The sequence below is a fragment of the Megalops cyprinoides genome, chromosome 13 (assembly GCF_013368585.1).
Source record: "Megalops cyprinoides isolate fMegCyp1 chromosome 13, fMegCyp1.pri, whole genome shotgun sequence".
In the NCBI taxonomy this organism is placed as follows: domain Eukaryota; kingdom Metazoa; phylum Chordata; class Actinopteri; order Elopiformes; family Megalopidae; genus Megalops; species Megalops cyprinoides.
The window spans coordinates 27,020,195-27,047,158 of NC_050595.1; the positions used below are offsets into that span (position 1 = coordinate 27,020,195).

A 26,964-nucleotide genomic window follows, 5' to 3' on the forward strand; every position below is an offset into this window, starting at 1 on the left:
TGACAGATATCTCACAATGACTTTGTAAATAGGGGAGCACACTACTATTGATGGCAGTAGGCATTAGTCTATAAAGGTGTTTACTGCTTCAAAAGATTTTATAACACTGGATGTTGGATTTTCATGTTTTGTAGTACTGATTTTTTATATGAAAGCATAAATATGTAATCTAAGTAAACCAATTGAGCAAAACTAAGCAGATGCAATAGCAAGTATTGCGACAAAATTTCCTTTTTGACCCTTACTAACACTGCACATTGAACTAAGCCATTATGTAGGTCATCACCTTGCTAAGATGCAATGTCCAAAGCATCTGGAAGAGGTTCAGGGAAGAGGGAGTTGGAACATTATCCTGGGGCTTATGGAAAAAAACTCTCCCCGAGTGCTGGAATGGAATCGTGCTACTTCCCCTGGAAGAGCGTCAAACCATTTAATCATTTGGCTGGTGAGAAGGTGTATTCTTGTCAAGGCTTTTGGCAATCAGAAGCAGCGGGAATTATTAGAATTCTTCTGCAGAAGATCAGTTACTTTTCTGTTCCACCCCCTTCCTTGATGTGTGAAGTCACTCCGTGATGGGACGGTGACTTTTTTTTGTCCCTGTTCTCAGAGTCCCCCGGGAATCTCTGACGTGGAAAGATATTGACTGTTGAGGAGCCCCGTGGGAGCTGCCACAGGAAGCCGCAGCCATTTCAGTAACAAGCAGGGGCATTACTGGGAAGTGTTTGTGTGTGTGTGTGTGTGTGTGTGTGTGTGTGCATGCAGAGGGGGGGGAGGTTGCTGTACCACATGGAGAGTGAATGGGGTGAGGCAGGGCAGAGGATAAGGCAGAATCACAGGCACGCAGCTGCTTCCTGCTCTCGATGATCTCCACATCGCCACACGCTCCCATCTCTCTCTCATTAGCGGCGATAGAGCTCACACGCTGTTGTGGCAACAACAAGCCTTTCTGTTGTAGTTTTTTTAGACAGTGTGGTACTCTATTGTCTCTTGAAACCCAGAGATTCTTTTCCTTCCTAAAATTAAGCCTGGTTATGATGGCTTGAAGTCGGGACCAGCACAGGCTGTTTGGCCAAACTCTCAGTCCTGATTTGCGATCGCGGGTGAATCTGAGGAGCCAAATTTATTTCTGCATGCAGGCCATTTCAGGCCAGCAGTGTGACACTTTGACATAGCAGCGTAACAGAATATATGACTCCAGTGATGAAGTACAGAGGTATGTCTTTTGAAGTGAGACAGTGTTGACACGGCACCAAAACACATCAAAGAATGCCTGGATGCAACTTTTAATGGGACAAGGTGGCAGAAGTGAGCGGCTGGTTCAATCCTCTGGGGTTGGGTGGGGGGAGATGTGGGGGGGACCTGAGATTGGAAGGTTTCTATCAAGGCAGGTCACCAAAAGTCATTTTCATCAAGAGCTGTGGAGCGACGGAAGGCTTATCCTTTGTGTTCTGTGAGCAGGAATTTCAGAACTGGGGGGAAAAAGCATTCAGTGAAGGGGGCTATTGTCTGGCCTGAGCACAGACGGATGTCACCTCCACAGGCCGCGTCCTCATGTCCTCACTCGTAGGTGATGCTGCCCGGCTCTTTGTTCTTGACTTTGGTTTCATTATCATCTCATTTTCAAGTGTAGATCCTCCCCTCCCTCCCGTGGCTGCCGGTCTGGCGCAGGCTCACGGTTACCCACAATGCACGGCCCAGGGACACATTCATGTTCAAGAATGTTCCGGGTCTGCGCTGCCATGCCCCTCAGCCTGGACTAGCTAATTACACGGCAGTGTAGCATAGTGGTAAGGTGCAAAGCTTGTAACCAAAATGTTGCTTGTTCAATTCCCTGCTGGGGCACTTCTGCTTCTGGGCAAGGTACTTAACATGGAATTGCCTCAGTAAATATTCATAATCTGTGAATAACATGTGAAAATTGTAATTTATGTGAATCGCTCTGGATAAGAACGTCTGCTAAGTGACAATTATGTAATTTAATTAATAAGTAGAAAAAAGGCGGGAAAGGAGGAGTGACGGCTCTATGTTTAGGGGGTGGAAGGAGGATGGAATACGCCATGGTGTGAGCATGAACCTTAAATCCCCTCTCCCATGCTTGGATCTGAGGCCCGGGCGTTCGTGGATCACATCCAAAAGGGGGGTGGGGAGGTGGAGGGGGGGAGCAGACCAGTGAGGGATGAAGGACGAGCTGTGCTCCCCGGTGAAGGCAGCGAGCTCGTCTCCTCCTTCCACTGCCAGAACAATAGAGAGGCCGAGGGTTGTCACGTTACGAAGACGAATGGGTCACCGCGTCCCGATTTTCTGTGGAGGAGCCGGGGTCCAGGAAGGTGTCACGCCGGGGATATTTATCACCGGTGGCCGGGGGAGTTCGGACCCGCAGCGGCGGGAGGGTCGAGGGAGGAATCTGCCCGAAAGACGCTCTGTCACGACTGAGAAAGGATGCTTTATGTCTTCCTCCCCATCTGCCATCTTCCTCCCCATTCAACCTTTACAAAATCACTGCACACAGGACCAGGAAGTAGCCACATCTGAAGAGGTATTCATAAGCCACAGGAACAAAGACTAGGCTCCCAGACCAGAAGAGCATGTCTGTTTACACTTCATTATAGACAAGTCCTTTATGATGACCTTGGTTTTTTGGGTGGATTATGTGTAATAAAGCATCACTGTTTAAGTGCTAGGCACTCATTTTGGATCAAAGCACTGTGTTTAGCACTGACACGTGTTCATGTGTGGTTAGGTGAGTCCTATTTGTAACTTGGCATGCCACTGTATTAGATGCACCATGTGTCACGTTGGCTAAGAGTATCTGCCAAATGATAACAGTGTAAAGTGAGAAGTATATCAAGATGTAAGTTGTACAATGGACTGCATTGATAAGCAGTTTGCAAATTATGTCACACATACTCAATGTGGATAACATTATATCAATACAGGAAAGAGTGTGCTGCAGCTGGAAGGAATACTAATAGCAAGTCCTCACATGGTGCTCCCTCTCTGTGTGAAATTCCACAAACAGGAAGTGAAGCGCTCCCAGGGGTGGAACAAAAGCACGCGTGAGCTATTGAGGAATGTGGTTTGGAGCCCTCCTCCGACACGCACACACTCACTCACTCATGCACTCACACTCAAACACACACACACACACACACACACACACACACACACACACACACACACACACACACACACACACACACTCACTCACGCACTCACACTCAAACACACACACACACACACACACACACACACACACACACACACACATACTCATGCACTCACACACACACTCACTTATGTACTCACACTCACACACACACACACACACACACACACACACACACACACACACACACACACACACACATACTCATGCACTCACACACACACTCACTTATGTACTCACACTCACACACACACACATACTCATGCACTCACACACACACTCACTTATGTACTCACACTCACACACACACACACACACACACACACACACTCATGCACTCACACACACACACTCACTTATGTACTCACACTCACACTCACACACACACACACACATACTCATGCACTCACACTCACACACACACTCACTTATGTACTCACACTCACACACACACACGCACTCACACACACCCACACAGTCACACACACACACACACACACATGGATTGTTGAGCAGAAGCAGAAGGCCTTTCTTCTGTGGGTCTCTTGAAGGCCGTGTCATGGGCGCGCATGCCACCGGCACTGTCATGATTTGCTGGTGCTCTAACGCCTCCAGGTCGGTTGGAATTCTCACGGCCTCTGATGCTGCAGGTGCTGAACTCTGCCGACGCTCTGTCCCCAGTGGCTCAGCACTGAGCAGCTTTCCAGGGCAGAAGAGGGGAAACTGAAACGGCAGCATAACAGAGAGCCAGGTTGTGGGCAAGGTAACACCTGCTTATGCTGAAACGCTCAAGACGGATTCAGAGGGTTCATTTCAGCGCCCTGGACCCGATAGCTTCTAGTCAGGTATCCCGCTGATGGCTGGCTCTGTATCCACCAACAGGCATGGTTGTAGAGAGGGCCGTCCTGGGTAACAGAAGGGCTGGTCACTGCTTGAACAGGGGGCTGATACTTAAACCAGGGGTAGTCACTGAACTGGAGGGAGAGAGACACAGGGCATTGGGACCTGTTGGAGACATGCAGCGTGTGGCAGTAAGAAAAATGATCGGCATTGTTTCTGTACTTTACAATGGGAGTACGAGGGGCTTTTTTATCTCTCATTGATGAGAAGGCCTGGGCAAATGATAACTTTGCTTAATGAGTTCTTTTGAAGTGTGGAGGTTGCAGCAGTGGGATGTGACAAATCTATTTAATGAGTCTTTCAGACCTGCCCCACTCTGTGAAATTTAGCAGAGAAGGACATGTCCTTTCCTGGAACGACCAAGTGCATGCATATGTGCTCCTTCTATAGCCTGGGAGAGCATGTGTGTGTGTTGGAGGGGGTGTTGGGTGCTGCAGGAACTCATTTTTCACAGAGTGAAAGAGAGTGAGAGAGACAGAGGAGCTTTGTAAAGAGGAAAGACTGTTGCTCGTCTTTCACACTGGATGTGTATTGTACGTATTGTGCATTAGAACTTGAACATGGCAGAAATTAAATTTAATAAAATAAACAGCCTAGTCATCTTGAACCAGAACTGAAAATCCCAAATCCCCCTGGAAAATGCCGTTTTGGATGCACCGCCCACTCACAAAATAGTGTGTGCGCTGTGAGTGCTTTGAAATCTTGCGTAGGTAAACCGTCGTGTGCAATAGGAGTGAGCGAGAGGGAGCTGAAAGTCGGAGAAAACGTAACGGCCAATCAGCCTCTGACAGGTGAAGAAATCACTGATCCCGCTTCACAGGCAGCTCAGGGGGTGTGCATGTCAAAGATATCATTCCCCGTTGAGTGTATAGTCGGAAAACACCAAAGCAGTCATTGTACTGAGACATCCTCCATTATTTATGTGCAGACAGGTAAATCCTTGGAAGTTGAAAATGCATCAACACATGTACAGCGCAAGACATATTAAACAGCAGGCCTCAGCAAACACACTGTCAGACACTTTAGGCATCAAAAACTGGAGGTGATTCTAGATGTGTGAGGAGTAATCTGATTTCTCAGGAAGGCAATTCCACCAAAATAAATAAGAAACCCGGCCGATTCCTCAAACCTTTTAAAAAGCTCCGGATTAGGGACGGCCGCAAGATTTTCTCTCCACGGCGTTATTTTAATTAGGCGTGCGTCTCTCTATTTTCACAAGGCTTGCACTGCAGCCGAGGTAAGTGAAATTTGAGCGTTCGAAGGTCGGAGTTCTTTTTTTGTTTATTTTGTGGTCTAAACCGGGGAGCCCTTTAAGAATGCAGACAGAGGCCCCTCTTATGAATATCCCCTAATGTGTGCACAAACACATGCACACCCCTCCTTTGATCTGTGAAATTACAGGCAGCGCAACCGGGCCCAGTCAAGTAAATAAAGTCAAGTTTGCAGAATGGAACCTGGAGTTTTTTCAGGCAGTCAGCCGGAAACGCACATTTGTGACGGACCATCAGATTCTACCCGTGCTCTCTTTGCACTCCTGAGCATCTCTCTAAATGATTCTGCCTGAAGGGCAGCACAGTGCAGTTTTTGTGCCTGGCTGGTAGTTGTGTATACTGTATATATGTGTGTGCATGGCATGTTGATTCTTTCCCCCCGGTAAAACTGGGCTAGATGACTGGATTTGTCCATGTAGTTCGGTGGCTGAAAGAGATGCGGACTGAGCATGTGCATGCATTGCATGACCATAGTGTGAGGTCAATTTAGAGAACAAATAGGTCCATAATGATAACTCTCTATGGGAGAGTTGTATGGATTCCCTGTTTGACTTGACACCTTTGTCTTCTCACACCATTAATGAACATCATTGTTATTGGGTAGTAGCTCACAGGAGGGAACATGGCTTGGGCCCCTCCCCCTGCCACCCCCTAGAACTCCTCATGCTGAGGAATCAACTCAACTCCTCTGCTGAGATGTGATTGCACTGTGTGTGTGTGTGTGAGTGTGTGTGTGTGTATGTATTTCCATATAGTTTCCCAGCACATTTACACGATCAGGAAAAATGACAGACTTTCTTTTTAATGTAAAAGCACTGTTTCTGTATTGTTATAACCTTGAATGATAGGTAATTTCTCTTCATGCTGGCATCGATTGACAAAATTGTCCAAGGGCAATGTGCCAACGCCAATGCTGCATTCTCTGAAAGGGCTTCCACATTGATTTTTGAGGGCCCTTTTATAAATGGAGATGGAAATTAGCAATAACTCATGGTTCCAATGCAGGCTGTGTGCCCTTTATCTATCATCTCTTCATCATAAATGAATTGTTGCTGGCGGATTTTGCTGTGGGAGCTCTGTTAGCCGGTGAGGAGTGGAGCTGAGCTCCTGGGCCAGTCGCTGTATCACCTTGCATCCTGAGTGTTCTCACAGCCCTCAGTGTGGTTGTGTGTTAGCAGCAGTCACAAGTCCTTTAGCTCTAAGAGCAGTGCGTTCTCTCTGAGCTCCTCTCCCAGGTTGCTGTGCTATGCCACAGCCCACCACATAAGTCTGGAAGCTCCTCCAGCTTTGTTGGGGAGCCGAAGGATATAGGAGATACGCGTCCTTACTGGCCATGATTGTAAAGGTGCTGTGAGGCAGTGGGGTTCCTGCAGTATGCATCTCAGACTCCTCTCCTGAGGACATTCAAATCTCAACAGTGCTTTGGCTACAAATTACTTCACATCCAAAACCATCGCAGCTGGGTTGTTGATTGCTGAAGTATTTGGCTATGTTAATAACCACCTTGGATAGCTTTTACATCAGGAAGCCTTTATTGTTTCATGATATATTTCATATTGTAATTCCACTATGTCTTGAGTAGTTAAGAAGTTTTAAAATATCAGATTAGTATTTTTTTCATGGTTTTACCAATTTGTTTATTAATGTTTAATGTGCAAAATGACAATTAAATTGCTAATGCAACTATAATTTATTGATTGTAATACATTACTTGTAATGACAGTAACACTAGTGGAACTACTAAAACTACAAATACTGCTACTAATAATAATATTTTATTTTTGATAGCTGGCAACTAAGCCATTGCCTTCTGGAGCTACTCTTTGTAATCATTACTTTTTCAATCATCAGTATAGGACATCTTGTTCCATAAGAGGATTTTTAACTGTGAGGCAGAGGTACTATATGTGAATATAACTGTATCCCAGTTGCCAGTGTTTCTGTCTGCTGCCGGGTAGCATTCCCCACAGAGCAGTCCGGCTGACTTATGACTACCCACAATGACCGCCCTTAACTCACCATGTCTCCCACTCCCCCAGCACATGCATCCAGCCCGCCTGTTATTTTTAGGCCAAAGGAGATGGAGAAGACATACATTTAAGTGTGAGTGTGTGCGAGGGAGTGAGACTAAGACCTAAGACTAGCGCGACTGTGGTGTACATTTAGGACGTTTTGACCCTCCTTAGTCATTTAAAGCTCCATGAATGTACCGCTTTTGCGGCCGCGGGGTTTCTCTTTGAGAGACGCCTCAGTTTCATCGTCGATGCCCTGCATGGAAAGGGCATTCTGCTGTTGCGAGCGGAAAACGCTCAGCCAGAATTGTTAAGAGGGTGATTAAAACGGTCGCAGTGTTTGTGCACGAATAGTAGCATACAAAGGAAAAAGCATTTAAGCTGCATTTTCACAAATCCCCTGCCCTGTGGCTATATCTGAAGTATTTAGCCTCGGTGTCTTGTTCCGAAAAGTGTCAGGCATCGAAATCGTTTCCAAGTGGTTTTTCTCTCTACAAAGAATGACCACATTCATCCCACAGTATATATTAGGCAAAGACAATTCTCAGTTCTAATCCTTTTTCTTGATTGTTAAGGCCAGCTTTTAAATTCAGATTATGAGACTCTAGAATCTATGAAGACTCTTTATATCTCATCTATGGCTTTGCTTAAGATTGTGTGCCTGTAATTATGTCAAAACTGTAATTAGTGTCACCATAAGAACCCTGGTTGTGGCTAAATTAGAGGTTTCTTGTGCACTGGGGTATTTTGTTGTTTTGTGTGTTCCTCGGAGTGAAGTTTGCTGATTAAAGAAAGAGAAAAGTATATAGACACATGATGCTCCAGAGAGAACACAGAATATTTATTTGTCTATTTTTTTTCAAGAAGCTACACTGAGTTTATGCAGTCGTTTTGATAAAAAATAAGGTTCATATTATTTTTCTTTATCTGAACTGTAAAATGAATTAAATCATTTTTGTTCCACTCATCACTGAGTGCTAAAATCTAAATTTATGATTGTATCAGAACCAGAGACAAACAGGCAGTAATAGGGTCTTTTCACATTCAAAAGAGGAACGGTCTTCTCTTGTAGGATTTTTCTCTTTCTATTTTTATTTAATATTAATGACTGTTTGCTGTGCAGTTGGGGCATTGCCGCCTCTCTTGTCATCTTGTCATCTGAAGTGATCTGTGGCTTCCCTCAATCAGAGTTAATGAATGCAATCAGGGCAAAATTACCAGTGAAACAACTTGTGGTTTGGACTTTCCAGGATTTGAAAGAAAAACCCTAGACCAAAACCGGCATCCTTATTAAATCCCCAAACCCGAGCCACACTGCGGAGGCAGCTGTGCGACCGACAGCAGCACCCCCTCGAACCAGCGGCTTCCTGTCGCTTGAAATGCAATTAAAGAGAATTCGGTCGTGGCCTCAGATATCGTTAGGAGTTTTTCCAGACTTTCCAATTTTCTGTTGCTGTTTTTGTGAACGGGAGAAGGAAGTGACAGTGTTGCGACAGTGCTGAGAACAAACTTTGATAGGGACGAATACATTACCCAGCCCCTTCTTTGGGTAGCTACACCATTCGTTTGAATTGAGAAGGTGACCATAAATGGCCTGTAGAATCGAAAGTGTTTCATCTTTTGCCTCTGTTTACACTCAGCGGAGGTCTGTCTTGGTTCAACACCCTCACAGATACATGTTCCTGTTTGTACATACAGTAAATGTTAGTTTGGTTAGACTTGGTTTATATCCTGACAGCATGTTTGGTCTTCTAAGAGGAGATCAGAGAGCCTTTTTTTCTGTGTATCTGCTTGTGAGATCCAGCAGTCCACCACTACTGTTCAGACTCCCTATGCTTCGACACAGAGTCTGAGCTTTTCTGGAATTCTGAGCTCAGAGGTTCAGCAGCAATTATAGCTCATCTGTTTCAGGAGGCTAACCGCCCACTTAAGATGTCAGGTTTGGAACCGACTGTCTGATCTCCACAAAAGCTTTTTTGAAATCCTAGAGTTCAGGGGTGGCCTCCATCAACTTTCCCTGTGAGAATACGTCACACCTGCAACATTGTTGGTCAATACAGTTTGGAAACAATTAGCGCAGAAACATTCCGCAGGTAAGACGTTAAGTACATCTTTTCTATCGGGAACTGCCGCTGGACTCAAATAGTTCGCCTTTCAGGAGGACAAGGCCAGGTACAGACATGCAGTCTTAAATAGCCTCGTCGGGTGACTTTGAGAGATCTTAAGTGGGGCCTCTGATGTGTCTACAGAGCAGGAGTTATTAATAATAAGAACAGTGCATCAGCTATCTAAAGGGTACAATCCCTCCTCTCTGCAATATTATTAAAAGTTCTTTAATTGGGTCTCCTCCAGGTTTATAAGGACACACACTAACTTTAGGTCAGTAGGCATGAATTTTCAGGCTGTGGGGATGTGTCTATTGTTGAATGTGGAGGTTGGCTGTTAGATGTGGGTATAGGGGTGCTGTTATTCAGCTTGGAGCCCAATGACACCACAACGCTAGGCCAAAGTTGTCAACTACCCTGGCTGGACATTATTAACAGGAAAAGAGATGCTGATGGGTTGGAGGAGGGATGCCCTGAGCAGCTGATATGGAAAGGAAATGGTGGATGTGATTTTTATACTAGTCCACAGGACCGGTTTATCTAGGTTTTGTTATGTTCATAGGGATTGTCTGAAAACCCTTCCCCAAAATATTAATTTGGGACTTCTGAAAGTGTGCCGCTAAAATGTCAGCAGGACCCCGGCGGGTGCTGGGGGATTCGGAATCTGGAGCACAAAGAGGCGTCTGCACTGCGGGTCCTGTCGCTCGTCAGTCCCTTCGTGCGTTCGGGGGACCCTGTCTTCCCTGCTTCGGCCCTGGGTGGGTGAAGCGTAACCGAGAGTATTAGCCGCGGACGGATTTGGTCTTCCAGACGGAGCGCGAGGCCGGTGAAAGAGAACGGGATCGCCCCCGCTCTCTCCCCTTTGAAGTCCCGCTCTGGGCGAAGCCCGCCGCTATTTCGGGACCGGAGGGATGAAAGCGTTGAAAATAAGAGGTCGCCCCCGCATTACATGAAGGTGGCCGAGGCGCAAGCCAATTTGTGTGGTTTCCTGTTCCTGGGCTTCAAGTGCTTGGAGTTAGCTGCCCAAAGCTCTGCACTGTTTAAACAGCCAATAAACCTTCAATTTTTCAAGATAAACATTGCTCTCATACCATTCATTCTAGTTGTTAGTTTTATCTAATGTTAGCAGCTTGCATTTCTCCAGTGTCTGCTTTTAGTAAAAATAATAAACTGCCTCGCACCTCCGCTTGAACGTGGACTGTCCCGCCTCCCTGAATGCCTGCGGTAACAGAGTCATCTGCAGAGCCTTTCCGTGAGGCAAGAATGCGGAGTCCAGCAACGATTGGCGGATGACCAAAGAAACATGCTTTTCTGGGTTAGCTAATGGAGAACCGAAGTGCAGAGAAAACAGGTAGCCTCACCGCTGTCATGACAACCTTTAATGGCAGGCCCCCTTCTGACCTGCGCTGATCAGAATGTCAATAATGAGAAGCCAAATAGCACTACTGCGTCGGCTGCAGCCGCAGGTGTGCTTCAGTCGCATTTTTTTCCTCCTTAAAAACAGACGTTAGAAAAAGGCAACATTACAGGGACTGCAGTCTCCGAGCTGCTTTTCACTGTTCGGCACGAGTTCGCGTTTCCTTCAGTGAGTGTAGTGGTAATGGGAGGAACTTCTTCTGAATAATGTTCAGATTAATAGACTTTGAATGATAAGAATAACAGTGGGTGTAGGGAGGGGGGGGCTTAACTACGGGTTTCGAATAATGGCAAGCTGGTGTCTTTTCAGCCCTAATTACAGCATTGTCTTAAGAATCGGCTGCGCTCGCCCGGTCCCCTCTGTTGACAGACCGCGGTATTTATAGCAGTTCGTTAAATCACATTTTAAAGAGCGCTAGCAACGGAGGCATTTTGCGTTGCTCCTGTTCTCTCCTTGAACTCCATAATGAGGGATCGACAGTGCCCGGATTTCATCACTTCAAGACGAGATAGAAAATAATGGCTTCTCATCTCATACTATCTGTGTGATTATTCCTTTCCCAGTCATTGATTTCTTTTTTTTTTTTTATTTTTGGGCGACAGTGCTGGCACTCAGCTAACCTGTTATTTTAATCAAATGCTGTCTGTCCTTGGGAGGCACTCAGGGTGTGAAGGGCGCGCGGTGTGGCCGAGGCGGAAAGCGGCACTCAGAGCCGTCGATGCGGCTGCCTTGAAGTGCACAAATAAACATCAGAAAGTGTTTGCTTTCCGTTTAGAGCCGCGCGGAAGACGAGCTCAGTGCGGGCCCCACAGGGATGGGTGTGTGCTTCTCAGAGTCTGTGCCCGGGAAAGAGTCTGCATTAAATTGTCACAAAGTGGAGCCTGATTCAGTGCCTGCCGCAGATTGCTCTTTTGATACCTGCTGAAGGATGAGCGCGGCGTGTTGTTAGCGCCGAAAGCGCGCGGCGACGCACCCATGGGTTTTCTGATGCATCCCGGTTTTAATGCCTCCCTTTCTCTTATCTGTTGTTATTAATATTGCACCGTTCCGCTGAACATTGTCATAAGAAATGTATTTTGTCGTTTGCTGGCTTTGTCATGTGTGCCGCTCCCAAATGAGCGAAGTGAAAACCAATATAAGAATAATCATTTAAGACTCCTCTTTAAAAAACCTCTGAGTGCCTCTGAGCACACACACAAACAAAAGTACATGCGCGCACAGATGCTGGCATGCACGCACAGAAGCATGAGTACACACACATGTATGTCGACGCAGTCACTCATGCAGACACACCTGAATGCACACACTCACATATTAAGCACACGTGCACATATGCACCTGGACACACACACATTTATTGGCACACAGGCATATTCAATTCCTCATACATGCAGGCATGCACATACATAGACAGACATAGTCACATACACACCCCCCCCCTCCCCCACACACACACACAGATGTGGGTGTTCCTGGCTGTCCCCGGGGGTCAGAGTGACAGAAGATGTGTCGTGTGTGGGGCTGCCGTTGGCAGTGAGCCGAGTGGAGTGGCTCCTCTGCACATCTGAGCACTGAACTGTCCTGCATTTATCTTCATTACCAGGAGTCAGCTCTGCAGAACACACACACACACACACACACACACACACACAGAGCCCTGTCTCAGAGCTGCATACATCCACGTCTCTCCAACAGACGCATCCATATCTCTCACACAGACACACAGAACGACCTCAAAACCACACACATCCAGATCTCTCACACAGACACAGCCCTATCTCAAAGCCACATATATACAGATCTTTCACACAGACACTTCCAGATCTATCACATAGACACAGATACAGACAGATACACAGAATAGTGCATCTGGACAGATCACTTGACTGCTCCTCACACCGTGGAGAGTGGGATTAATATAGAATTACAGCCATTGGGCACGAGGTGTTCATGTGTCATTAGTGACACGTCCAGAAATTCATTTTGCTGTCTTGATTTGGTTTACCCCTGCAGATTACATCTACAGTTACTGTCACATTGGCCTTCAGGTCAGGTGACCCCCACCATGGCAGGTGACCTATGCATGCATTCTGTGCGTGTTTTGAGAGGCAGTGATTCTTCTAAAAATGCTCCTCCCGGGGATTCTGTAACAGGTATGAGGGCAGCTGTTAGCTCTGACCCCGTTCGCCTGTCTGAGGTCGTCTGAGCCCGTCCTGCCCTGGAGCCGCAGCGGCAGCAAAGCGTGCTTCTGCATCGCCCTGCATCTGCATGCAGGTCGCATTCCACGGCACTGCAAACACGCGCATCCCAATGCGACGTCTTACCGGGTCAGGAGCAATGCTGCCGATCCCCAGGGGAACCAGCTAAGGTGGTGCTGTGGTTTTGACCCGTTTGCCACCTCCTGTGTATTGGCCTCAAATGTCAGGTCCCAGAAGTCATTTTTCCCGTCCATACATGGATTTGCAATCTGCCTCATTTGACATATTCTCTTTCACACACCTTGGGACAGTACAGAGGGAAGCTTCTGTTTATTTCAGTGTGACGCCTTACAGAGCTCTTGGGTGTAACAGAATGCAATGTGAGTGGGTGGATTTTGATTAATTCCATATTTCCAAAACAAGCGTCCCATGCGCTGAGGCGTCTCGAGGACCTTGCTTTGTTGAGCCGGTGACAGGCCCCTTTCACACCGCCTGCCACGGGAATAAAAGATTTGATCTTGATCTAGAGGAGGCCGTGCACGTAATTGGAAATGCCATTGGCTGGCTTCCATTATCTAATGCAATCTCGCTTTCTCCCGGCCCGCAATTATTGAGGAAGACAGACAGCGGAATCCTATTAGAGGCTTCCCTAAACTGTCGTCCAATGACATTACATCTGTAATTTCATGCAGCAGGTCAGCGCCCGCGAGCCGGGCCGGCCATGACAGACGCCGCTTGTTTGTCCTGCCGGCGGACGGGTGGGACAACGGGGATGGGGACGTGCTCTGCCTCCGCGGGGCTGTTTTTCGAGAGCCGGAGCTGGGTCCCGATGGCAGGGGCAGAGGGACAGAGGGAGAGGGGTGTAAAGCGATCTGCCGTCACCCGAGCTCAGACCTGCTGTTATTATTCAGAGCTGTTAATCATTGCGCCGGCATTGAATTATTCAACAAGGAGCACTGTTTATGATATCTGATCTCTCCTCCGTGACTGACTTGACTTTACAATTAGCCGCGAATCAGAGCTGGCTTCCAATGCCGCGGTGGTCGGGGCGTGTTTGGCGTGACCTGCGCCTCAGCGAGTCGGCCTTAAAGCGAGCAAAACTGTCCGCTTCTCTCTCTTCCCTTCAGGTGAATACATTAACCAGTAATGATCATTACAGCTATGGCATTATCCTGACTGACCATGAAAAGGTAAGCAGAAGGCCGATGGGGACGGATTACTGTCAGAATAAAAGGACAGAGTGAGAGCTGGAGAAGAGGAATGAAAACTGAACAGGTAGAGAGGTGGAGATACCCTGCTGCCGAGCGGTACCAGGGAGCCTGCTGTTGTGCCTTTGTTTCCATGGCGATGGGGACGAGGTATGTTTACTGCTCTTGCCGTGGTGAATATGGGGAAGGGGCGGGGGGGGGGGGGAAGAGAGTTAGTGAGTGAGTGGAGGCACTGCACACTTCCAGTCTTACATCACTTCTGACTGCCTCCAGCAGTATTGCACTCAGTCACCAGTTCAAAGAAATGTAGTTTTTATTGAGGGGGAAAAACCCAGTTGTTTGCATATGCAGTAAACACAGACCCCGATTTTACATTCAGCCATACCCTGTATTATGGGCAGTGCTTCTCACTAAATCAGCTCTGAAGCTTTGAAAACACAGATTCAACTAACTGTGCTTCTCCAAAATTCTTGCATCACCGACCTTATTCCAGCATTTTTAAACAGTTTGGCCCATATAGGCAGGTGTCAAAAATAGGTCTGACTTCAGATTAATTATCAAGCAAATGAACTAAATGAACTAAAATGTGAAAAAATAACAATACACTTGATTAGCTCATGAAGTTGCTTGGCACATTGACATCAATCACACATTATCACCAACCCAGACCTGTAAGCCTCGTACTTTTTCAGAGCCATTTTCAGAAGGTATGAGGTCACGAACATGGAATTTCTGTTCTTTCTAGCATCCTGCAGTTGGCCGCAAGGGAAGTGCCCGCTGGCTCCTCTGACTGTGGTTAGGCATGAGCGTTAGCCGCCACCACTGGAGCCAGCCAGCTGTGCTAATGTGATAAAACATTGATAAGTGCTGATCCAGGCTTCGATCAAGGCTTTTCCTGCCAGAGATTTGAAGTGAATATGTGTGTGTGCATGTGTGTGTGTGAAGGGGAGGGGGCAGAGAGGGTTTGGTGGTTGAGTGTGCGTGTGTTTGTATGTGTGTGTGTGTGTGTGTGTGTGTGTGTGTGTGTGTGTGTGTGTGTGTGTGTGTGTGTGTGTGTGTGTGTGTGTGCTCCTTCATCATTGCCATTCTTCTCAGCCTGACATTCAAAAAGCCACACCTCTGGTTATTCTCTCGACTTGGCGCTGGATGGGAGAGGCGGGTTGTGTTTGGCAGCCGATGCTTGGAGGTCATGAGGGTCCGCCCACACCCTAGGAGCGTTCCATTAGGAACGGCGGGGGTTGCCTTTTTTGGCAACGGTCTCCCGCTGACATGCAGTTAATTACCAGGCTGTTCAGTTTAATGAATTAAGCGGGAGGGTAAGATTCCTCCTGACACGTTTAATGCATGATGGGAGCTGAAGAGGCTCAACAGTTCTCCCAACATCCCGTGCTACAAGGAGAGCCATGCGCGAGCGGGGAGATCGGCTTCAGGTTTATAACGGTGATGCTCACAGTCTGCACAGCACTCCAAGAAAGTTGTTCAGCTCACCAAGCTGAAAGCTCACATCCGCTGGCCAAAGGGGCCCAGTTGTACCATGTTCTGGTGGGTTATGTAACTGTCTGTAGCTGAAGTTCCAAGGACGCCAGTCTTCCAATGAACTCCCCAACTGTTGCGGCTGCTGTCTTCGGCCCTCTGTTTCCCGAACAGAAAGGCTATTCTGAGTGCGAGGAGGCAGCACTGAGTGTGGCTGGAGTTGTGAGCTGGAGTTCGCCGCCTCAGATGGAGGAGGTTGAATGCAGGGGATAAAAGCATTCTCTTCAGCGAAAAGAAGGAGACACAGGAGACACCGGAGACGCTCAGAGCCGTGACACGGAGGTCGTGAGAGAAGTGCTCTCGTGAAATGTGGCACGGGAGCTCTTTCTCAGTGAACATCCATTCAGAAGAAACAATGAAACACATTGGAAAAAATGAAAGGCATCTGAATGAGATTTATGGACAGCTATAGCAGATTGCTTCAGCGAAGTTTAGTTTTGAATCATAGTCTGAAGAAGGTCATGCACCTGGCTGTAAAGACCAGTTAGTTGGACCCCAACCCCCAGCAGCTGCTATGCTGGAAACAACCAACATGAGAAGTATTTCTTCTTCCCTATTTTCATGCCTGTGCAAAAAAAAAGGATTTAGAAGAATTACCAGGTTAAGGGAATTGAGTAAGGGTTTGTCTTGAAATGTCCCTCCAAATTCTTTCTTTCAGACTTCAAAGTAGTTGAATGCAATATGACAATATGGGAATGAGAGGGAGAGCACTGTTGAACCAGATGCAATTTGCTGATTGACCCCAGTGCCTTAGGGAGCAACAACTTGAGTTCCCAGGTTCAGAGTAAGGTGCACTTAACTGATTGATTCCTAATAAGAAATCCACAAACATTATGATAAATGTGAATGATTATAGCTAAGTATGCACATAAATCTGGAACGTGAAAGACTTGCACCTGGCAGGGACAGCATTCTAGCACAATTCTACTGTATGAAACTGATCATCCAATGCAATGGGACCTTTTACCTGGTTGTCTTCACCTGCTGTTCCGACCCTGTCTAAGACCCTGTTGAGATGTCACAAGGAAGTGACAAAGAGAGAAGGGGCCTCCAGGCCACAGCATGGCCATTTTATTTTCACTGTAGATAAGCCGACAGCCATTATCTAGGGGACCGAGATAAACTTCTATCTATAAAGGCCTAGATGAGTGATACTCTTTTCTTCCTAACAGAAAGAATCTGTCACATAAAGGTACTGGAGCATTCAAAGTCTTCAAAACTGTACAAAGGAAGTGTGCAATCTGATAAATTCTTTCTTATAGTGAAATCTTGAATGGCATTTATGCAGGCTAAATGGCATCAGTAAGACAACATTTTTTCCATGTGAAGATAAGCATATTGCATTTGCAATAGGCGAGTATGTGCTGTGTGGAGGTTTGCTACAGAGAGAAGCAGGCTGAAGTTTATTGACTGTGTCTGGAGTGTGTTGTCGGGGCTTGGGTTGCTGGTTCCCATGAGTGAGACTGCGTGTCCTGGTGCACAGAGAGAAATGGAAAATCATTATGGATCCTGGCATGTGGCCTGGAGACGGTTGCCAGGGAAACATCTGAGGCTCCCATCCCTCTCGCCTGCTCTGATGCGTTTGAAACGCCCCGATTTGAAGACCTCCAATCAGAGTAATGTGTAAATTGATGGGGGTAGGGGCATGAATGTGTGAGTCTTAATCAAATCTGGCAGCTAGGAAATAGCTGGAAGAATCTGTCTCCCTACATCTGTGCGTTGAAGGCTTTTTTATTGTACATGTGTTACTGCATACATAGAAACGTACATGTACTACTGTATACATAGAACGCCCGTGTTGCTTCTGGTCGCTTGTACAGGAATACAGTGCAGCTTTGGCAGATTCCAAAACACTGACCTTGCGTCACTGTTGATTTCCCGTTTTCATTTCCTGTGCGTTCTACCTGAAACAGGTGAGCCCTGTTCTTTGTGGTATCAGAGGATAGTGGTGGTGGGGCTGAATGGTGTAAGACAGCCTTGCCCAGCTGCCAAAATGAAGTTGCGCTTTGGCCAAACAACGTACACTGTTTTGCCTTGAAAACGCATGTGTGTGGATCCCTTCACTGGTGAAATAAAGGCAGGACTGCGGAGAGAATGCCATCATGTGTTGAGGAGGGGAGGGGAGGAAAGTGCAGCTATCTGCTCAGCCTGGTCATGCTTTTATCGCTGTCACTCTGCTCTCACTGCTTGCCCTGGCCTCTTTAAGAGCCATTAATCTCTTTAATGAGGAATGTGTTCACATGTAGAACTCATGGCTGCCTTCAGATGCTGAAGGTAACGCCGAGGTGTGAATTTTTTTTACCTTGTGAGCACACATAGCAGCAGTCTGCTGTAACCTTATCGCGATAACCCTGCCCAAGATGCACAGCCCAGCATTGCACGGTAATCCATTGAAGCAAAATAGCTTTGCCCTGCCCTGCAAGCTGTGCTTTGGTGCTCAGGTTTGCCATGAGATTGGAATACCCAAAAGCAATCGCAGTTCCTCTAAAATTTCCGTGATCTCTGAAATTTCAGAGCAGGGGGTAGCCCGGGTGAGGCAGTAATGGTATCCCCCTCCTGCTCCCTTCCCTTGCAGGTAGAGTGCTGTCTTATCAGTGTCACTGTCTGCTGGCAGCTGTGTAGTGTAGCGTGGGCTACTAACCTTTTCACTCCAGTTTTACCCAGTCAGCACTACCTTACAGGATTAACGTGTGCAGCACAGTTATGATAGCACTGGTAATGGGGCCCTGATGAGGACATGTAATTGCCAGCAGGCTGGGGGTTGTGCACCTGGAAGCGGTCCAGACCTCTGCCCTACGGTGTAAAGGGCACAGAGAGTCTGGGTGTAGGAGAGAGGCACTGAGACTGTGGGTGTAGGAGAGAGACACTGAGACTCTGGGTGTAGGAAAGAGGCACTGAGACTCTGGGAATGGGAGAGAGACATGAGACACCCAGAGTTTCAGTGCTGGGCTGTGTGCATGTATGCGTGCATGTGAGTGTGTGTGTGTGTGTGTGTGTGCGTGTGTGTGTGTGTGCGCACGCATCTAATGGTTTACAGTCGGATATGTATGACTACATGTGTGCATGCATGTGACCATGGGTGGGTGGTTAATCTGAGGCTTGCCTTTATTCTCTGTCCCACAGCAGGCTGGGAAGTGGAGCCAGTATAGTTCTGATACTCTATAAATGTCGTGATACATTTCCTGGGTAGAGTGGGGTATAACTCAGAGGACTGTGGGAGCCCGCCGGCATTAAAGAGTTCCCCCCACACATTAACTGCTGGACGGAGGCGTCAACTCTTTGTGCTCCCAAGTAAAATATGATCGGAAAACTGAACAAGGAGCCAGATGAGTGAATCACTTAAGTCTTAGTTAAATGGGTGATTCTGTGGCTAGATTTCAGCCAAAGGATCCTATCCTCTGCTCCTGTGTAACTCAGAGAGGGGAGGACAGGCATTTCTCTTTAAAGGGTGAAGGATGGCTTGGATTCGGTCCCTTCTGCGTGTAAAAGGCTGCCTGGAGACAGTTGGTATCGTGCCATGTTCCCCTTTCAGCAGGAAGAGGAGGAAAATTCTATTGCACCCTTAACTTACGCGATCAGTTATGAGCATTTGTTTGGGAAAAAATTGTGCCAGTCCTTCTTTGAGGATGTTTGGCACATTGGTTATTAAATCAGCGAGAGGGATTTCTGTATTTATTAATGACACATTAGCGTCTGGGCGTCTCCAAATGACAAAGGCGGGGAGAGACCCGCTGGCGCTGGAGGCAGCCTTCAGCAGCCCCTGTTGCTAAGCTCTGCTTCTTAATCCGTCCACAGCGGCGTTAGGAAGGAGAGGCTCGGTGCAGAGGTGCGTGGGTGGAGCATGGTTGTCGGTGCACCTGTTTGCCCAGCCCTCACTCTGACGGGGGACGCCATGGCCCACGGGTTCTCAATCCCCTTCCTGCTGCATCCTGCCGCTGGCTTTGCGCTGAGGAAAGTGTCCCTGGACGGCCTCCATCTGACAGCCACCGGAGTCCCTTGAGCTCCAACACCAGTTAAACGGCTGTTAATTGATGTGTGTTCCTCCACAGTAGCGACAGGTCAATCTGCGGGGACTTCCCTCTAATGCAATGTTGCGATGTTGCCCCTAATGCAATGTTAACATTATCCCCGCTGATATTAAAAAGCATTGAGAAGCAAGGGCTAAAAGAACCTGTCCCCAAAGTGCATCTGACTGTTTCCTTTACTGCATGGAAGCAACTCTCTCTCTACAGCACGGAAGAAGCTCTCTCCCTTTTAAGTACCCTGCACTTTACCACTGTAGCACAGTGGTAAGGCACAGGGCTTGTAACTGAAAGGTTGCTGGTTTGATACCTCACTGAGGCGCTGCTGCTATACCCTTGGGCAAGGGAGTTAGCTTTAACTGCTTTACCTGAGTAAATACAAAAATGAATAACATGTAAAAACTGTAACCTATGCAAGTCGCTCTGGGTAAAAGCGTCTATTAAATGACAATAATGTAATTTAATATTCTGTGATGTCTGAATTCAAAACTCCCTCTGGGGACAGGGAGTGAAAGACTTTTTAAAAAGATGACTACTGGGCCTATCTCAGGAAGGGCTGACAGGAGAGAACTGCCCTGGAGGTGGGCAGGTCAACACTGGAGATTTACGACAGGGCCCAGATTAACAAAGCGCCTCCTTCACCGAGCCGGACATGCCTTTGAAAACGGGAGACGAGCACTCTGGCTCCTCCCCCTTCGGGTGATTGACTAAGCATGCTGTCAGCCGGCATCTCTCTCCCTCTCTCTCTGTCGCAGCTGAGTGTAGGATCAATAATTCATGAAAGCAAATGGGAAGTCAGGTCTTCACGTAGTCCCCGTGCTTCAGCGTTATGGAAATAAAGCCGGGAGATAAATCAGGAAACGAGCGTGAAAGCGAAAGCGGGCCCGAGCAGGCCCGTTTCCTCCAGCATGTATGAGAAACAGATGCGAGACAGAGAAGGAAAGAAATAACAATACCCGAATTATGATATCAAACCTGGCTTCAGCTTGTGCCTGGAGTCGTTCTCTCTGTATGTTACAACTCACATAGAAACATGCACGCACACACTCTCTACATCTCTCTCTCTGACACACACATACAGATGCACACACTCTCTCTCTCTCTCACACAGAAACACACACACACACACGCACACACACGCACATACACAACACACACAAACACACACACATGCACAAGCTTGTTCTCTCTCTCTCGCTCTCTCTCTCTCTCACACAGACACACACATACACACACACACACGCACATACACAACACACACAAACACACACACATGCACAAGCTTGTTCTCTCTCTCTCGCTCTCTCTCTCTCTCACACACACACACACACATACACACACTGACATCCTATAAATTTGTTTTTGGATACTAATGCATGGTGGATGGTTGTACAGTAATGTAATCCATGCTATTGTATATGATAGCACAAACCATTGACAGTAATGGAATTACGTGTCATTCCTCTCTGTGGGTCAGACCTGGTGAGCGTGAGCGCAGGTTCTGATGTGCCTCGGCGTAGGCTTAGCTGTGTTGGCGTGGATTCAATGTTTGCCTAATGCCGTTCATTCCCAGTCATTTGCACTCGGTGATCAAACGTAATCCCTGTCAGACACCCGGTTCCCCACCCTGCTGTGATTGCACAAGAGGAGTAATCCCATTAAAATTACCTCCGTCGTGAAACAGATGGAAACTCTCCACTCTTTACTTTAACATTAATGCTCTTTCCACACGGACACGCGCACGCTCACACACACACTGACTCACATACAGATTTAAAACATTTTCAAAACAGTCCTTTCTGATCCCTTCAAAGGGATTTTGCTTTGCTTTTTTTAAACAACATACATTATTGTCGGTGTTGAAGGTTTTGCTGCTTGACAGTCATTTTTCACAGTCTGGCATTGTATAGAGTTATCCTTTTTTAAATTTTTTTATTTTTTCATAATATTATGTTATTATTATCATTCTAAAATGGTAGGTATGGTGGCCTTAATGCTATCTCCACTGTGTACACATTGCTCTATATTAATACTTTAGTCTTTCACCTCCTGTGGCAGGTTAAGCAAATTTCATTTGTTTGCTGAGGAACTTCTCCTTGGGTCACTGTAGAGCCAGTTATCTCCTTTAATTGAAACACCTGGCATTTGAGTCTTAATGCTGTAAACGGAGTTCATGTGTGGAGCTCTGTCAGACGGCCCGTGTCAGACAGAGCTGGTGGGGGTCGTGATGCTGAGAGGGTGTAGGCGGGAGGGTTCGACTACAGGAGGAAGAAGGATTAGGAGAGTGAAGGATTAGGGAGGTTGATTGGGGCGACTGCAGCCACAAAACGGATGTCAGGAAGAGGAGGCAACCCATGCAATGTGCCGAGGGGTGCAGAGAGGACAAAAGGAATCCACTCCTCTTCCACCTTGTGAACTCAGACCACACTGCCAAGTAGGTCAGATGCAAGACGTTGGGCAGGTTTCCAGTGTATGTTGTGAAACACTTCCGTGACAAAAATCAATGTCTCTCCTGCCCTCGGTATTCAAAGCCCTACAGTTTACATGCTGTTTGCTGACCTGCTGGCTCACCCGTTTTTTTTTTTCTTTTCTTCCAGGTGCTGCTGTCTGGCCTGATTGGAGTGGTGTCCTGGAAGAGGCCTCTCTCGTTGGTGGTAGGTGACTCCCTGTCAGCACAGAGCCCTGGCTCATGACTCTGAAACATAGTGCACTCCATGGTTGCATTTTCTGGCTCCGGGAGTTCATGTGAAAGCGCTGCTGTCTTGACTGGACTGGTCGCGCTTGATAGTGTGTGGGGAAACTCTGTTCACGGTTCAGCTGCGTTGTACTTAGCACTTGGTCTGCTGGTCTAGGAGGGAAAGGCTTCTTAGGTTTGTTTTCCCCTGGGTAAGATTTCTGAGGTACCGCCCAAAAAAACAAAGCTTGCATGTACATCTGTTATTCATCAATGTATATTTAATAGTCATTGTGCTCAGGGCTGCCAGTGCTTAGAAAGTATTACAGGCCAACTGTGGAGCAGACCTGTTGAAGTTGTTGGAGATTTTACATCAAGGAAGTTGATGGTAATGACTTGTGCTCTGGGCTGTGGCCTTTTTGTCAGGTGACAGAGAGCTGAGTTTACGTTTCTGCTGCTTTGCAAGATGACCGGGGAAGTCTTGAAGGGACCCTCTGTCGCCCCTCGACCCGCTGCTGCCATATTATGCGTGCGAGCGGCCCCTGAGGGCCATGTGTGGGGGTGAGGCGCCGTGCACGTGTCAGTCCGCATCCCGTCCGCTCCCAGAATTCCGTCCACATGACGCGGCCACGCTGGCCTTATTGCGGACGTCTCCCTGTTAGGGCTGTCCCTGGACGGGCGGCCATGGAGAACTCTGCTGGCAGGCCTGTCAGCACACAGAGGTGTTTCTGAGAATGTGTCTCCTGGGCTTCACGTCACATTACGTGGATGTCCGTAATTCACTACGAAGACCTTCAGGGTCTTTTCTGCAAAAACATCAGTGATTTCCACCGCAACTTCCACCGGCCCCCATGTCACTGCTTTATGTTTGCTTCAGACTGTTTCCCTTTATTTCATTTTTTTTTCATAAAGGAACCTGAGGAGCCTTGCCAATCACCAAGAATGTTGAAGACATTACAGGCATGAACATACAGGAAACACCATCATAGCATTGGTGCGTTTTTCACCAAGTGTAACAGTATTTCCACAGTGGTGGTGGAGTGTAAGGGGTTAACCCGTAGTTGGGCTTCATTATGAGCGGGTTAAGCGGTCAGGGTGCGGCGTGAGGCCTCTGATCGCCTGCCGTGTACCGCGCGGCAGAGGCTGTGTTCGGCATTATTCGCTGGCCTGGCCGGGGGCCCCTCGCCGCGGCACCCGGCCGCCAGCGAATGGGATGCAAAGCGTATGCATCGAGTCTGCGGCGCTCAGCCGAGCGTTCACGCTCATACATAACGGTGTGGCGAGCCGGGGCCGCGGCCTGCATTTCTGATGCGCCTCATTCCCCAGTTTGGGCACGCAGGCGCTCACGCACACACACACACACACACACCGAGGGGCAGGTGCGTGACTGCAGCAGCCAGGGGACCCGCCTCTGAAGGATGCCTAGTGGCACGCTGTTCCGAAATGAATTCCGATGCAATGCAACCGGACCGCTTCTGTAACCATGCAACATCAACAGGTTCTGCAGCAGCACAGCGCACTGATTTCCCAGCTCCAGCCACAGGAACGCTAGGCTCATGCACACTCAAATGATCATGCAGGGGTTTTATCATGAGAATACATCTGCAGCAGGCATGCTTACCCATTACAACATACAGTCCTCACACATTCAGCAACCTGTTTATACTGCTGCCTTTACTTAACTGGAGCGGCTGATGTGCTGTGTCTTACCTTTTCTCGAGGGTACAATGGGATCGTCCTCCGGATTTAAACCCGCAGCCCTCCACTTCAGAGTCCAGTGCACTAATCCTCATGCTGAGGAATCTGAGGGGTTTGCGCTGGGCTGTGTTGGTGTGTGTTGGTAGAGACGAGCCCGCAGGTGTTTGATTGTGTGGAAATGGGGAAGGAGACAGAAGTATCTCATCTGGCTCGCGGGGCTTTTCTCCGGTCCCTGCTCATCAAGAGAGAACCCAGGGGATATAATCAGCGCTCAGCTGTGATCGCAATCGTTTGTTCCTGCTTTTATTCCTCCTCTATGTGGCTGAAAATCAGACGGTGAAAGCACAAGATAGTTAAATCCGTTGACGTGTTGCGTTATGGGCTGGACTGAGTGTGTTCAGAGATTTTCTGTTCTTTCCCCTGCATTCTGCTCACACGCTACAGCCTGTGTAAACTGTGGAGCAGGTGGGCTCTGTCCAGTGATACAACTAGATTTGCATTCTTACCAGTTTGGCGTCACAAACCTCTCCCATAGAGATATATAGGGGTGGCAGGACAGCATAGTGGGAAGGAACAGGGCTCATAACTGAAAGGCTGCTGGCTCAGCTCCCCACTGGGGCATTACTGCTGTACCCTTGGGCCAGGTACTTAACCCAGAATTGCCTCAGTATATATCCGGCTGTATAAATGGGTTACATGTAAAAATTGTAAGCTATGTAAGTCACTCTGGATAAGAGCTTCTGCTAAATGACAATAATATAATGTAATGTATAGGATTCAAGCTCAACAACAATAACAAGCAGTAGTCAATAACCACAGAGCTTCTACAGTTAACTCAGGTACCAGAAAAATTCCTGAAAGCCTCTGTACATTTAATTAAGCTAGCAATGACAAATTGCACATTGTATTCATTTTAACAACACAAACATGATGAAGGATGAGTGCAGTATTATTTAGAATGATGTGTCACTATTAAACAGTCCTTTGCAGTTTCACTACTGTAGCCACACATCTCTTTAAAAACACCCTGCCGCATCATTCGCCCAGCATTTTATTACATTCCTGCATTTTTCCGGGGGTCCAAAAAGCAGAGTAATTGCAATGCTTCTCCAACTCAAGATCCTTAATCAACAGTAGTTGTGCAGATGGCCAAGTGTTCACTTCACAGTGTATAGTAGCCTAGCAGCATTGGGTTAGCGGACCTAAATTATGCATTAGGTTAGATTTGGTTTGACATTTATTATTTCATTCTAGCATTTCACCTGCTTGTTGATTCTGCACACTCCCATCATGACAAATTTTAGCACAACCGCTGTTGCCTGTTGTGTCAGATGTGTCTATCTGGTATGCTGACCGTACAAGAAGACCTGCATCCCAGAGCTCGGGGCCTCTGCTCGGAATGGTAAATTGAAAGCCAGTGGCAGGGCCAGTGACAACAGAGCTGAAAGGTGGCCAGCTGGGACAGCCAGCAGCATCGCCCCGCTAATGACCCATGAAGGGTGGAGGGAGAGCGGGAGGGCGGTGGGAGAGGGATCAGCCGGGCCTGAGGAGTCCCTGAGCCTGCGCTCGCCGCGCTACTGCCCGTGTGATCACAGGCCACCGACCCCAGAGGACACCGCCGGCCGACTGCGCTGTGAATATCAAGTTCCCTCTCTCCTGCTCGGGAGGAGGAGGAAAAAAAACCTGTGCTGTTTACATAGACCCATATTCATGATCTGGTTAATCGATATTGCCTTATTAATAAAATCTTGTGACATGTGGAAGTGCGCCTGGGTTGTAACCTGTCAGAACAGAGGTAAATGAATTAGCCCTTGGAGCGGCGTCCGCATGCATAAGGGGAGTGGATTAATCAGACTCCCAGGGGTGCTGGGGGGGGGGCAGGAGGGGGGGTGTAGGAGGAGGGAGGGGCCACACATTAATGCTCACCGGCAATAGAAAGAAGGTCCGAGCGCTGCCTTGACTCCACCACTGTTTGATCATCCACACTGAGCTCGTCACGTACAATGGCAAATGCAGACAGGTGGGGGGGAGGACGGGGGTGGACGTCAGATCCACAGGCTAAAAGAAACACCCTCCCCTCTATGAAAACAAACCCTGTGGTGACAAAAGGAGAAATTGTCACATGACAGAAATAAAAGGTCATCTCTGCGGAGCTGCAGAGGAGAATGCATGTGCCTGAATGAAAGCGCCTCTGTATGAATCGCTTAGGAGAAAAGGAGGGATGTGCAGGGGAATGCTGTTGGGGCTTTATGGGAAAGAAAGAATTTATCCGTGCTATGTCAAAGGCTCTACTTTGTGACAGAGCAAACGCTGAACAATATTCCCATTTAAGAAATGAGGAGTTAGATGAGCGTTCATTTTTCAGCTCCCTGAATATAATCTCATTCAGTCACAACCCCAGCAGACCTGTATCTCTGGGACCCAAACCAGCAACAGCGTGCTGCCATAATGACCGTAACCGTAGGACGCGGTGGGTGCTGCAGTAGGCAGAAGCCGCGGGCCAGCTGGAGAGATTCTGCAGGCGCGTCTTAACTGAGTGGAGCCAGGACCTCCTCGCGGAAGAAGCGGTGCGTAGCCGTGCGAAGGACGCCCCAGTCTACCCTGGCGACACACCGCCGGAGCTGATTGGCCCGGCTCATGAGGGAAATGGGCGGGGGCGAAACCGCATGTTGGAGGGCTGGGAAAATAAACTGACAAGTTAGGAGACGAAGGAAACTTGACAGATGCCGGCGATTCGCGTTGCTGTAGTTTGATAACGCC

The 26,964-nt window shown here is 47.8% G+C and overlaps 1 protein-coding gene across 1 annotated transcript in view; it reads left to right on the plus strand.

Moving 5' to 3' along the window:
- Positions 1 to 26,964, plus strand: part of LOC118787713 (protein FAM189A1-like) — a 108,639-nt gene that overhangs the window by 24,147 nt on the left and 57,528 nt on the right. Inside the window, exon 2 of the mRNA XM_036543348.1 lies at positions 22,430 to 22,486. Within this exon, the coding sequence (XP_036399241.1) occupies positions 22,430 to 22,486 (57 nt within the window). The remainder of the gene's footprint in view (positions 1 to 22,429; positions 22,487 to 26,964) is intronic.